Source organism: Manis javanica, chromosome 11 (assembly GCF_040802235.1).
Source record: "Manis javanica isolate MJ-LG chromosome 11, MJ_LKY, whole genome shotgun sequence".
In the NCBI taxonomy this organism is placed as follows: Eukaryota; Metazoa; Chordata; class Mammalia; order Pholidota; family Manidae; genus Manis; species Manis javanica.
This window is the reverse complement of record NC_133166.1, coordinates 88,412,704-88,427,525: the sequence shown is the minus strand read 5'-3', so window position 1 is coordinate 88,427,525 and position 14,822 is coordinate 88,412,704. Positions and strand designations below refer to the sequence as shown.

At 35.3% G+C, this 14,822-nt stretch overlaps 1 protein-coding gene across 9 annotated transcripts in view; it reads right to left on the bottom strand.

The window, feature by feature from the left end:
- CEP350 (centrosomal protein 350) overlaps positions 1 to 14,822 on the bottom strand; it is a 166,285-nt gene that overhangs the window by 102,875 nt on the left and 48,588 nt on the right. For all 9 annotated transcript variants that reach the window (XM_037021079.2, XM_073216830.1, XM_037021078.2 and 6 more), the window contains 5 exons: positions 11,340 to 11,450; positions 7,348 to 7,494; positions 5,440 to 6,098; positions 4,567 to 4,688; positions 394 to 1,454 (listed from right to left, as the gene is read on the bottom strand). In XM_037021079.2, the coding sequence (XP_036876974.2) occupies positions 394 to 1,454; positions 4,567 to 4,688; positions 5,440 to 6,098; positions 7,348 to 7,494; positions 11,340 to 11,450 (2,100 nt within the window). The remainder of the gene's footprint in view (positions 1 to 393; positions 1,455 to 4,566; positions 4,689 to 5,439; positions 6,099 to 7,347; positions 7,495 to 11,339; positions 11,451 to 14,822) is intronic.

The following is a 14,822-nucleotide window of genomic DNA, read 5'->3' as shown; positions in this document are numbered from 1 at the left end:
AATGTTATTACGGATGCTTCTCTTAATCCTTGACCACTGTATTCCCAATGATCCACACATCACTGTATTAAGAAATAGAATAATTTTCTATGTAAATACATAACTATGGTCTCAGAAAACCCAGTAGACACTTGATACAAACCAATCTATTCCTCTACATTAGACCAAAATCTCTGCAAAAAACCATCAACTACTGTTTTATAATAACTAAAACACAAAAATTTTTAAATTGAATTACAATACTCTAGTTGAAGCTTACACATAATTTAGATTAACTTGACAGTAAATCTCCATTATTTTCATAATGAACAATGAAAATTTTTACTTAATAGCTTGTGAAATAATTTATCTTAAGATAACACAAATATTACAAGTCTTACTTATTTTACTCACCTTTTCCATATAATTGATATGATTTTGTAAAAATATTAATGACACTATGTGGACTTCCCTTTGCTAATTCTTCCCATGGCCCTTTGCTCTGTGAACCACTTATGTGCCCAGAAAGTGGCAAGAACTTTTCAGCTTCCTTCTGAAACTCTTTGATGGGTTCATAAGCATTTCTTTCTCCAGCACAAAATTCCTTTTCTTTTAAGATTTCTGCTACCTTCAAAGGGGACCGTCCATCTCGGTCTCCTTCTTCTTCAGAGAGACTCCCCTCACTAAGAAGGGGCCCTTCACTGACTGAATCTATGCTGGAACCAAGGGACATCTTGGCTTTGTCTTGTGAACAAATTTGCATATCAGAGCTAGAAGAGTCAGTCTGCTTCTTACACAACTGTGCCAGTAGCCCTTCTGGTTTAGGGCTGGGGGATCTCACTCTGAACCTTGATATGGCACTATGAGGTCTTATCATCTCAGGGAGTTTTTTAAATTCACTAAGATTGCCTGCACCGGGAAGATCATCATCAAAAGTTGCATGAGATACACAGGTTCCCAACATCTTTTGAATCCGGGCAGAGAAAACATCTTCAGTATCCTCTTTCACAGGTGGACTTAGAACCTTGGTCCAAGGTCCATCTTCTTGGGGTGTTTGCTGCACATCATACTCAGTGTTCCATACTGACCCATAGTTAATGTTAGCCCCAGCTAATTTCTTGGCTTCACTTTCAATCCTGCTAGACAAAGAAGCAGCTGTTGCTTTCAAGGCTTCGATACGATCCAGTTTACTCTTATATTGACTGGCACTAGGTTTTAACAAGGCATCTGGATGAGCAGCTGGTGAGGTCAGACATGGTTGAGGTGTAAAAGTTAATGGACCTGAAGCCATATTATGATTCTTCCTGGTTGGTAAAATAGATTCAAAATCCTTATGCAGAATTCCTACATGCTCTAGACTCAAGAGATGGGAGAGTAAATTCCCAGCTGTTCCCACAAGAGGCTGTGGTTGCGAATGGTGGGCTCGTGGGCTCAACCTGTCAGGCTGTATCCATGTAGGTTCCATCAAGTCCTTTCTGCAAACCAAAGTTACAGTATGTTAGTTAACACAGCAAGTCATAACTAAGCCACCATTTTTTTAAGTTTTTTTTTCTTCTTATAACGGTAATGTATACTCACTGCAAAAAAAGGAAAAAGAACAAAGATAAAAGATAAAGATCACTCCTAGTTAAACAATGAGAAAAAGGTACTATTAATATTTCATTTAAAATGGTAGCTTTCCAAACATTTTTCTATGTGTATGTTGTGTTCTGGTATTGGTATTTCACAAACATGAAATTTTACCTTGCATACTGTTTTGCAAATTCCTTTCTTCAGCTAAGACATCATATGTTTTAAAACTACTAATTGAAGACCCACTATAACCTTTAAAACTCTGGACAAAATTCTTAACAATATTGGCTTTACCTTTCCTTTTAAAAATAATGTTACATAAAAGAGAAATGTTTAAGATTGCCAAGTACTAACAAAGGCATAATATATATTATTCTAATAAAAAATAGTTAATAAGTGCCACACATCTATGTTTTACATTGCATATTCTAAAGAAACAAAGGAATTATTACAATCCAGTTCTAAAAAAATGATGAACAACAATGCAAAACTGTCAGTACCAATTATAAACATACAATACAGGGTAGGGGTGTCTGTAAAATCCAGAAACAGAATTAAGATGTCCTAGATGACATTATATAATTTGCCTGTGTTTCTAGACTATGAATACCCTGTATATAAGGAACACTACAGAAAGATTAAAGGCTGATGTTAACTATTAAGAAGATTCTTAGAATAAATAACATGAGGTTTTGTCCCTGGTCTTCTATATTATTTTTGGATTATGACATAATGATATGCTTATCAAATGTGCACATGACAGAAAGCTGGGAGGCATGGCAAACCCAAAAAATCATCAAACTGTGATTCAAAGTTATATGGACAGGCTGTAACTTTGGATGGAACTAGTATGGGTAAATGGTAAGTCCTGCCAATTAAGTTCAGAAGATTATCTGGAGGAGGATAATCAGGGTACTAAGAGAACTGAAAAGTACATCATACAAGGTTCAGTTGGAGTATATGCTGTAGCAATTTTTTATATGGAAGGGCTGCTATGAAAACAGAATAAAGGAAGACTAGTGCATAGATTCAATACTACAGAACACAGACTCAAAAATGCAAGCTGTGAGTTTATTAAGGTCCAAACTAAGCTAGTGGTAATGAGAATACAAAGGAAGCTATAAATATAAAAGATATTACGGAGTTAAAATGCAAAACCTTTCAGTTCAAGTATTTAGAATGCCAATTTTTCAGCAAGCACTATGTCAATGACAGAGGAACAGGGGAGACAAAAATGGAAAGACTAAATCCAGTTATGACTTAACCCTTACTCTTTAGTTTCTCAAGATCTAAAAGGGATGAAAGACTAATAAACAGCTAAAATACAATATTGTAAGTATTAATACAAAGATACATTAAGTTCAATAGGGTGTAGATAGGACTCTGCTAGCCAAAAAAAGTGACTTTTTGAGCTCAGTCTTCAAGGTCTTCAAGGTCAGATATATAATTTGGAGTTTTCCAGGTAATTATTGATGAATGATGGGACATAAAGAATAAGGAAAATAAATGCCATATTTTTAAGCACAAAGTAACTGAGATATGTTAACAGGAATGGGGAAGCTAAGGAACGGGTAGAGAGAAAGTACAGGCAATAGGTTAGATATTATTACAAGTTGAAGTTTGATATTAAAAGAAAGGAGAGGAATATGTACAAGGTAATAACGTCTCGTAATAGATTTATTTTTGTTTTTCACTTTGGGTAGCTAGTTTAGAATTAGAAGAAAACTTAGGGAAAGGTTAAAATTGAAGACATGAATGAAGCCTGCGGGATATGTTGGACAATAACAATGGGACTGAGATTAACTGTCTCAGAGTACACCTTACCTAAAGGTATTCAAATTCAAAAAATCTTTTAGTTTACTTATGCTTAAAGTTTTAAATATATTTACAGCCTTAAACAAATCGTAGGAAACATTTCACTTATTGGAAGGCAGAGTGTAGAGTGGCTAAAAAGCACAGGATTCTGGAATCAGATTGCTTAAGTTTAAATGCATTTCCATCGCTAATGTTTTGACCTTTGAGAAAGTTAATTAAATTCTAAAGTTAATTAAATTACCTCTTCTGTAAAACAGTAATAACAATAGTACTTAACTCAAGGAATCAGAAGGATTCATAAGATAATACATGCAACATACTTAGATCAGTGCCTGGAAGAAGTACTCAATAAATGCTAGTTATTTTTTATCAATATTATTGGAGCAGGGGAGGGCTGTCCAAGAGGGTAAGAGGACCTTTTATATTAATCCAAAATTGTGTAGTGGCTTAATTTTATTTCTGTATTCTCAAAGAAGAGTTTCAAAATCTTTCTCTTCCCCAAATGGTTAAAGTAAATTTATTGCCATGTAATCTCAAAATCACCTTAACTTTCATTCACAGAGGTTTTTTTTATATGTAGTATTACAGCAAATAAAAAATCTTCTTAAGAAAATTGGTTAAGATAGCCCTTGATCACCAATCTGAAATCAAATCAAATCTCTTCCTAGTCCCTGTTCATGTATTAACATGCATATCCAATACAGCTTTTGAGAGGTAGGATGGATAAATTGGTATGAGTCATATGAAGAAATTTTGAATAGTGTTATGAAGAAAATTTAAGTAGAATGGATATTTTGAATAGGAATAGAAATGTTGAATGGGTATAGAAATGCCTTCTGAAAATTATTCAGGACAAATACTTTAAAATATTTATTTCATTTTAACTCATTCATCTAACAAACTTTTAGTGTATGTGTTTAGTTCAGAGAAGGCAAGAGTACTTTCAACTACAGGTGATCCCCGGGAGGAACTGACATTCACACTGGATACTAAAGGACAGGGAAAAGTTGAACAGTAGAAGAGGAAATGCACTAAGTACTGATGCATACCATGCAGAAGATTTCATCAGAAGATACTAACCAATTTCTAAAGAAGCCTCTTGCTCACACAGAAGGTCAGTCAATAAATTCACTGAGCAGAAACTGTACTAAATTTCATAGAAAGAATGAACATTAATCATCTTTCATTTCCCTTTTTTACCTTGCAAGAGGCTGTGGAGGCTCTGAGAGAGACATGTCACTACTGGAAGATGCACTTAGGGGACGTTCCTGTACTTTGTTTTCTTTGTCAGATTCTCCAGATGGCTGATACCCTGGTCTGGTCTAGAGAAAAAGATATCAAATTTATCTGACTCCCATCACAAAGACATATGCAAGGAATACAGAAGACAAATATTAAGTCATTGCAATTTTACAAAGATCATGAAAAGCAGGGTTTTTCCCCTCAAATAAAACCAATCCAAATTTAGTTTGTCTTAACAACAGCCATTACAATTAATCTGAAATCCAACAAGGGCACCTAATACTAAATGCATACTTTGGAGGAAGTAATATTCTTTCTAAATTTCAGTAGAAATACTAGTAGTATTTTCGCAGGGTTGTGAGGATTTACTAAAGCTTAAGCCTGTAAAGCCTTTAAAACAACACTATGCGGCACATGGTACGTACTCAATTACTCTTATTATTCTTAAAAGCAATAGAAATAGTCATAAATTTATCGTGCTAAAGTAGGATATTTTCTAATTTCAGCACAGATCACAAACTCGTCATTTTATTAACATAATCGAACTTTACTTGCTCAGTAATACAATGAAAACTGCACAAAGATATAACTAATAGCAATAATGAGACAGAGATCAATAATAATCACCATAGGAAACTGAGCACTTTTTTTCAATCATATTTATCAATTACTCCTCATATACAATAAATTTCATGAAAGACCATTATTATTATCTGTCTGAGCATACATCTGGTATTAGAAATGGTGGATCATTTTTAATTAGCGTTAGCAAATAAGCTTTTCCTAACCAAGAATCACTGCCCTTTGTATTTCTGCCACAACTACTCCTACCTGTGTTTCCTGTGCAACATGCTGATGAGTCGGCTCTTCAAGCAAGGTCTTTTCTAGCAGCAATTTGGAGTAAGTTTCCTGCAATTGACTAGATGCTGATGGCTCCAGAGGGGGCACATTTTTTACTTTAGTAAAGGCTTCCTTTTGCTTCCGGTAGAGCTCCTGTAGTCGTTTGTTTTTCTGCTCAGTCGCCTCCTTTTGAGCCTTCTTCTCTTCGTTTTGCTTCCTCTTCCTTTCCTCCTGCTGCCTAACAATGTACTGGCGAACCTCATCTGTGTCATAGTGGCGCTTTTTGGAAATAACAGGGGGATCTTCATTAGCTGTTACTTTGTCAGGTTTTCTTTTTATTGGGCTATGACTCCTAGGAGCTTGTACTGGTGCTGATGACTTCTGATTCTGTGACTCTCCTGCCTCTTGTCTTGCAACCTGAGCTGTAGAATCCAGCTGCAGGTCATCAAGAATTCCACGAATTTCAACAGGTAAAAAGTCCTTATTTAAGGCGGCATTTTCCTCTTTACTATTATCTGGATGAGATGGAGCTAATTTCTTTATATTATTTTCAGACCGAGCTCTACTTCTCGAACGTTCTGAGTTTCGTGGAAGATGTCTATGTGAAATATCCAACCTGGGATCAGATTCTGCTCTTCCAATATGACCCCCTGCAAAGTAGGAACTGTTAGTGATGTATTCAAATGCTATATACAGTCCTAAGATTTATGTACTAAGTAGAAAATTAGGGAATTTCACTTTATATTAAACTTCAAATTCAAATATCTTATAAAGTCTTCTAAAGAACATTACAGAAGGGAAGAAAAACATCTTTTTTAGAAGTTATGACAAGAATTCCAAATTTCAGAAAAATTACTTCCTTAGCATTTAAAACATACATCATATAATAATTCTGAAATGAGGACAGATCTTGATGTGAATATTGAATATTAATATTAATAAAGAATTACTATCTGTCTCTCATGTGCATATTTAATGCTATTATTTCTCTCCCTCCCCAAGCCCCCAAGTCAGTTGTTAAAAAACCAACAATATTAAACCAAGACAAATCTCCAATAAATAAAAGAAAAAATTCAATATCTACAAAAACAATCTTTTTATCATCTAAATGTTGATGTGTCTTAATTTCAGACTGGGAATGCAATGAGTTTATTTACAAGCTGGGTGAAAGTGAAGAGGCAAACACAAAGTATATCCTGACTTCTTTATGTCCAATTATAGTTGCAAGTTCATTTCTTACTGAATCTATGCCAGAAGCTCAATTTGAGGCACATTTTTCTACTGAAAAGGAAAGCCGGCCTGTAGGTATTTATATTTCATTTCCCAAAATTAGTGTTCATGAAAAAGTAAATAGTTATTTCAAACAGCATTTAAGACATTTTAAAAAGAGAAAAGCAATAGACTTGAAGGTCAAACTAAAGAGTTGTGGATCCTAAATTAAATTTTGCCACCCACTGATTAAATACCCTTAAGAAAAATCACTTCTCTCAGGCCTGATTTCTAATCTATCAAATAAAATTCAGCCTTGTGGATGGATGTCTTCTCGTATTTATGTACAAAGGGATAAGACAAATTGGACTTGATTCTCTTAAAATTCCTAAAAGTCTAGTAAGATCTAATTAAATAATGCTTTGCTATTCACAATGACAGCTAAAAGTGATTAATATAAACAGAATTCTTACTGTAACATCTCTATGTGGAAATTATTCATTATTCATAGGGAAGCCTAAAAGAACATTTCCTCTTTTTTTGAGTTATACTCACAATTATAAAGCAAAGCCTTAAAGCATTAGTAGGGTATTTTCACTTTCTCTTAGTACTTATTCAAGCAACTTCTAATTTTCCTTTCTCAAAAACTTTAATTATTGAGATAATTTAATTTAATATTTAATTACTCACCAGATTTAGTAGCTCTTTCTCTTCCACTTCTGTCACTTGATGCTGTTCTTCGCTCTTTTTGCTCTATTTTGGGTACAGGCCCAAGAAGCTTCTTTACTAATTTTTGTCCATCTCGCCAAGAAGATGTACTTATCAGACGACTACTACCTAAAATGTATACATACATAGGATTGATCTTAAAACTTAAAGTTTACCTCTAAGAAGTATATCCACTCAACCATACAGGTTTTGTAATTAATCTTCTGCCTATCTTATGCCAATGTCAAAAAGCTTGCTATCAAATTCTCAACCTAAGTCCCCAAAATTAATTAACAGTTTATTTAAATCTTGATTTACCCACACATCTCAAATAAGTATAAAATGTTTTGGAAGTTAAGTACCAAATACTAATATTCCTGAATCCAACAATTTTGGCACAGAAAAAATGTGTCTTAACTATAATTTTTGGCTTACCAATACTAGTACCTGGTGCATGTTTGTTTGCTGAATGAATAAACAACTTTTCTAAATCTAAACAGGAAATGAATGATTACGTTTGAAGGGGATGGTATTATAGGGAATTTTAGGTTTTATTTTAGAGATACATACCAAAAGCACACAATATTCTTTATGCACAAAACAATGACATTTTAAAAGCAAATATCATCAACTTTTATATTGCCCTAGTTATAAAAGTTCATATAAATAAAAGTATGTCCCAATAAATACACCTGCTTGCCAAGAGGAAAACTTTTCATTTACTAGTTTCAGATTGTGGGAATTAAAATTAGACTATCATCTCAAAACAGATAGTAACTTAAAACTAAGAAATGACATGAAGTTTGCAACAACATGGTTGGAACTAGAGGGTATCATGCTCAGTGAAGTAAGCCAGGTAGAGAAAGACAAATACCAAATGACTTCACTCATTTGAGGAGTATAAAAACAAAGCAAAACTGAACAAACAAAAACAGCAGCAGACTCACAGACTCCAAGAAGGGACTAGTAGTTACTAAAGGGAAGGAGTTGGGGAAGGTGAGTGAGGAGGGAAGAAGGGGATTAAGGGACACTATAATTCTCAAATCCAATATAGATAAGTCATGGGGAAGGCAGTACAACACAGAGAAGACAACTAATGACTCTATAGCATCTTACTACACTGACAGTGACTGCAATGGGGGGAGGGAGGGTGAGAACTTGGTAATATGGGTGATCGTTGAAACCACAATGTTGTTCATGTGAAACCTTCGTAAGATTGTATATCAATTTTTTTTTTTGAGAGGGCATCTCTCATATTTATTGATCAAATGGTTGTTAACAACAATAAAATTCTGTATAGGGGACTCAATGCACAATCATTAATCCACTCCAAACCTAATTCTCTGTATATCAATATTTTAATTAAAAAAAAGAAATGACATGAAAGACTTTACAAAATAGAAACCATAAAAATAAACATGAAATAAATATGTAAAAGTGTTTAAACGCAAAGTAATATAAGAAATGGGATGAAAATGAAAATAATGAAGTAGCATTTTAAACTTAAATTAGAAAAAACACTTTTATGTTCATAGCCAATGATGGTAAAATTAAAATAAAAATCATTCCACTTATACAATGCTTATTGAAATGTAAGTGGGTATAGTTTTTAAAAAGAGATAGTATTATGTGTCAGGGATCCCAAAAGTGCTCATTCTCCTTGATTAAAAGTTCCAAGTAATAGAAATGTATCCAACAGAAATAATCCAAAAGAAAGAAAAAAATGAAAATGCTCATTGCATCTTTTTTTTTTATAATATCAGAAGTAACCTAAATACATTAAAGAATGTTGAACAGTTAAATTATATGCTTCTACTAGATGCAGTACTTTGTGGCCATTTCAAATTACAATTTCTGTAAAAAATAACAGAAATGTTCTTGTGTAAGATACAGAGGAAAAAGACAAAATTTTATATATACAATTATTATAATCACCCACTATTATGATTTTAAAACTACTGTAAGGAAATATACAAAATAATAGTAGCTTATTTAAATAAGGATAGTGATTTTATGTGTTTCTTCTATTTTTCAAGCTTTCTGTGATGCTGTTTTATTGTATTTACAATAAAGGTATTCCATTTCGAATTTCTTTAAAAGGGGTTTTAGTTTAAAAGTTTAAATAAAAACATTTTTTCAATGAGAACATTATAAACATGAATTATAAAATGTGTGCTATTTATTTTGCAGCTTGTCCTTCAATCTGAGACAGTCTAAAATATTTAAAAAGTTTTAAGTCTATTGCTCAACCTATTTATAAGAAACTTAATGTTCTTAAACAAAATGAGAGAACAGGCTTCTCTTCAATTTTAGCTTAATTTTCTGAATCAAAAGCTAGCAACCACAAATATACTAGGTAGTTATTTATAAATGTTGGCTTCTGAACATGCCAGGTGGTTATTTCTAACTTCTGGCTTTCTAGAATAGTTTAATGTAGTTATTGGTAGAAAAAGAGGACTTTTACTAGAGATAAACTATTACATACAGCCTGAGCATGTTTAATGGCTCTCTGTCTCAGCACTGCCACAGTACACATACAGGAATCAGCCTATCACAAAACTGGATAAATACAATCAAGATCAGTGTTTATAAATTACAGTGGTCCTGGTGGTTCATTTCAAACTATGCCCCTGACAACAGTATTTCATACTATCACATGAAAAATGATTCTATCATATTTTTTAAATGTAGAAATTATTTTACATTCAGATAATTCATGTTGCTACAAAATTTTATTTTTTATCTGTATATAGCCATTCTATTATGACATCTAGAGTTAACGATGTCACAAAGTACATTATCTGCCATTCTACTGATTAGTCTATGACCAGAAAAACAAGTGCCTAGTCAACCACCAGTGCCCCATCATTTCTACTCCATGTTCCCTCAAAATCTTGTACATCCCCTTTATACACTCATCACACGTCATTGTAAAACTTTGTATCCAATGTTTTCCTGAGAAGATTGTAAGTTCCAGGAGGGCAGGGGCTATGTGCACCTTGTTTAGCACTGTATTGCCTAAGCTTAGTACAAAACCTCATATACAGCAGGTAATAAAAATATTTGCATAATAAGTGAATGTGTGAATGGCTGATTCAGAATGTCTCCAAAGTGAAAGTGACAAGTTCCCAGTTTTCTCTACTCTCTCTTGGTCCAAATTACTCACTGACATGAAATACATACTAAACAGCCATTTTCAGTATAGCCAGAAATAATAACTATTATTATTAATGGAATCTAACTTAATATCTGAGTACTTACCATGTGCCAGGTACTATATTGGGTGCTTTTAAGTATAAACTGTTTTAGTTTTCACAACAACCCTGTGAGAAAAGTACTACTGATTTCCCATTTTACATATGGGGAAACCAAAGGACACTAAAATTAACTTATTTACCAAAGAAACAAAGCTAGACATGACAGAGCTAGGTTAAAAATCCAGGCAATCTGGATCACACCTTGGAATTAGGGAATTCTCTTTCTCCTAGTCTTGACCTATTCAGAGTCCAGCCTGACCACCACTGGCATGAACTGTTATACTTTTCTTGTGCAACATTTATTTTCTTATAAGAGTAAGTGAGGGGACTGAGTCATAAGCAACCCCTATGTACATAAAAGTTCACTACATAAAAATCATTACTTTTAATCTGGTTAATTTCTATTAAAATAATGATAGGAAAAAATGGGGCAAGGGAGTGATAGATATGTTCAGTATCTTGATGAATACATGACTTCAGGTATATATACATATAAGAAAACTTATCAAACCTATATATTCTAAATACATACAGCTTATTTTATGTCAGTATACCTCAATAAAACATATATACACAAAATAATGATACATAAAATGTAGTGAATTTTTATATGTGCCAAACAATGAGAACTTTTGTTAACAAATATTTATTTCCATGTAGATGTCATTTCAGTAATATGTAACTTTAGGATGGACGTTATATATTGAGAAAACTCACCTGCTTTGCATTCCAGACTTGATAACTGTGTTAACTTTTGGACTTTTCGTACTGGCTTGACCACTTTCTTCTCTTTACTTTTTTCAGATTTCTCTTTCATAGTGGTATCATCTGAAAAGCAGAAACATCTATTGCAAACATTGTAATAATAACTACCCACCCATTCAACCTCTCCCCAGTATGAAAAACCAGCATAAAGTATATGTTTCAGGTAGGGAGAAAGAAATCTTTGCTGAGGCTATTTCTGTGACCCACAAGCTAAAGATTATCACTACTCCACTAACAGATTCCAATTCCTTTGTTATTTTTTTCAAGAAACCCTTGAGATATTTATCTCATTTTCACAAACTGAAAAACACTATAACAATAATTCTTTCATAGCCAGGATCATAGCATTTACAGAATCTCAGAAGTGAGCACCTTCACAGATTTCTATTCAACTTAAAAATTCCTAAATAACTGAAATATTCATAGATTTCTAGAATAAAACTTTATAAGATATTAAATACAATATTCCTAAATTAAATACTTCACACAAATTACTACTCACAAATTTTTTAATTCCAATCTGGGGGAATATGCTGACTATACATATAAACTTGAAAATTATCAAGTACAAATCTGAATAAATGTATTTTAAAATATAGAGAGTGTTTTGCATTCTGCGCTAGAGAGAAGTAGTGTGAGTCACAGGCCCTGAGGCAGAAGTACACCTAGCCCCTAGTGTCTAAGAACCAGCAAGGAGACCAGTGTGAGTGACCTGAACAAAGAGAAGGATACTAAAAACAAGGGTCAGAGACATAAGTGAGAGTCACATTATAGAGGGCTTTATAGGCCATTGTAAGAACTTCTGGTTTTACTCAAGAATGAGATGGGAAGCTTTGGAAGAGTCTGACCAAAGGAATGAAATGATCTAAATTAAATTTTAACAAGCTTACTTTAGCAGCTGTGATGAGGACATACTCATTAGAAGGGCAAAAGCAGGAAAACCAGCTAGAATGCTATTATGGTAATCCAGGCAAGAGACTGATGTTGTCTTAGACCTACACAGCCATGACAGAGGTGGGGCAATTTGTTATAGTTTAGATATATTTAAGCCAAAAGTATTGGAGAAATAGAGAGGTCATGGATGACTCAAGATTTGGGGCCACAACAATTAGAAAGACAGGACTGACTGAGAAGTACAGACTACCAGAGGAATATGTTTAAGGGACATAGTTAGTTAGCTAGCTCCATTTTGGATATATAAAGTTTGAGAAACCTATTAAACATCCAGGGGGAAATGTAGAGTTAGCAGTCTGAGTTCAGAGGAGAAGCCTAGTTCAGAGACACAAATTTGGAGATCATCAGCAAGACAGAATATTTAAAGTCCTGAGACTGGATGAGCTTGCTTTCTTTTAAGAAATAAAGAGAACAGAGAGAAGATGAGTAAGAGGGAAAGGAAAGGAGAAGAAAAGAGAGAAACGTAAAGAAAAAAATACATAGAAAAAGATCCAAGTACTGAGACCAGGGCATGCCAAATGTTTAGAGATCAGGTAGATGATTAGGATATAAAAAACAACTGAAAAGAAGCAGCTAGACTCAGGAGGAAAACCACTTTATGGTATCCTGATGCCAAGTGAAGAGTTTCAAGGAAGAATTGATCAATCATGCCAAATATTGCTGAGAGCTCAAGTAATCTAACAAATGAGAATTAAATACAGGATTTAGTAATGTGGAACTCATTGATGATCTTGATTAACAGCAGACCACAGAGATGTACAAGCAAAAACCGAAGAGAAAGGATTCAGAATGAAAGAGGGGTTCAACACCTGGTGTTGGCAAAACTGGACAGCTACATTCAAGAGAATGAAACTGGATTACTGACTAACCCCATACACAAAAGTAACTCAAAATGGATCAAAGATATGAATGTAAGTCATAAATGATAAACTCTTAAAAGAAAACATAGGCAAAAATCTCTTGAATATAAAGAGAGGGGAAGATGGCGGCGTGAGTAGAGCAGCGGAAATCTCCTACCAAAACCATATATATTTTTGAAAATACAACAAATAAAATTACGCCTAACAGAGAGACCAGAGCATACAGTACAACAGCCAGGCTACATCTACACCTGCTAGAACTCAGCACCTCACAAAGGGGGTAAGATATAAGCTCCAGCCTGGCGGGATCCGAGTGGGAGGAAATAAGTCGGCGTGGGGAGGGAGTGGGAGACCAGAACTGCTAAATACCCAGCTCCAGTCACCTGCGTCGGGAGCACAGACACATATTGCATGGTGTGCAGGATATTAGGGAAATGGAAAAGTAAAATCTGCGAGAGGGTCCCCGCAGCAGGCTCCCCTGGGACAAAAGAAAAGTGAGTGCTTTTCAAAAGTCTTAAAGGGACAGGGGCTTCACAGCTGGACGGAATCGTCCCAGCACACTCAGCCCAGCAGCTGGGAATCCTGGGGAATTGCAGGCGCCCTAACGCCCTGTGTGATAATGCAGCTCTGAAGCCCCTCACAGTGATAACAGCATGCCATTCTTCCCCCTCCTGCGCGGCCCCAGCAGCGCAGCCTGGGAGTGGCCATGCCCACAGCAGCCACCCAGAGCCTCATCCCAGCACACAGCCATCCAGGCCAGACCCGAGGCACCGCTGGCATGCAGCTAGCTGGTGCAGGCAGAGGCCTGAAGGAGCGCCATTCTCCCTGGAGAGCACACCTGACGCACCTGACTCTCCCCACAGTGCTCTGGGTGGCCCCGCCTGCCACAGCTCAGGAAATTAACCCAGAGCCTGCTCCCAGAAACAGGTAACTGGCACAGGCAGCGGAGAACGGCAAAGTGACCAGCAAGCAGGAAGGGACTTTGTTCTCCCAGCTAACACATGTGCTACCTACCTACGACTACCTCTATTGCCACGAAAAGGCAGAATAATTTGGTCCAGTTCAGGGTCACCCAGACAACCTCTGAGAGAGGCCCTGAAGAGATAGATTTAACCAATCTTCCTGAAAAAGAATTTAAAATAAAGGTCATAACCATGCTGATGGACCTGCAGAGAAATATGTAAGAGCTAAAGGATCAAGTTGGGAGGGAGAATACAGAAATAAAACTATCTCTGGAAGGACTTAAGAGCAGACAGGATGAGGTACAAGAGGCCATTAATGGAAAAGAAATGAGAGAACAGGAATACAGAGAAGCTGAGGCAGAGACAGCTAAAAGGATCTCCAGGAATAGAAGAATATTAAGAGAACTGTGTGACCAATCCAAACACAACAATATTTGCATTACAGGGGTAGCAGAAGAAGGGAGAGAAAAAGGGATAGAAAGTGTCTTTGAAGAAATAATTGCTGAAAACTTCCCCAAACTGGGGGACAAAATAGTCTCTCAGACCATGGAAGCCCACAGATCTCCCAACATAAGGGACCCAAGGAGGACAACAGCAAGACGTATAATAATTAAGATGGCAAAGATCAAAGAAAAAGACAGAGTATTAAAGGCAGCCAG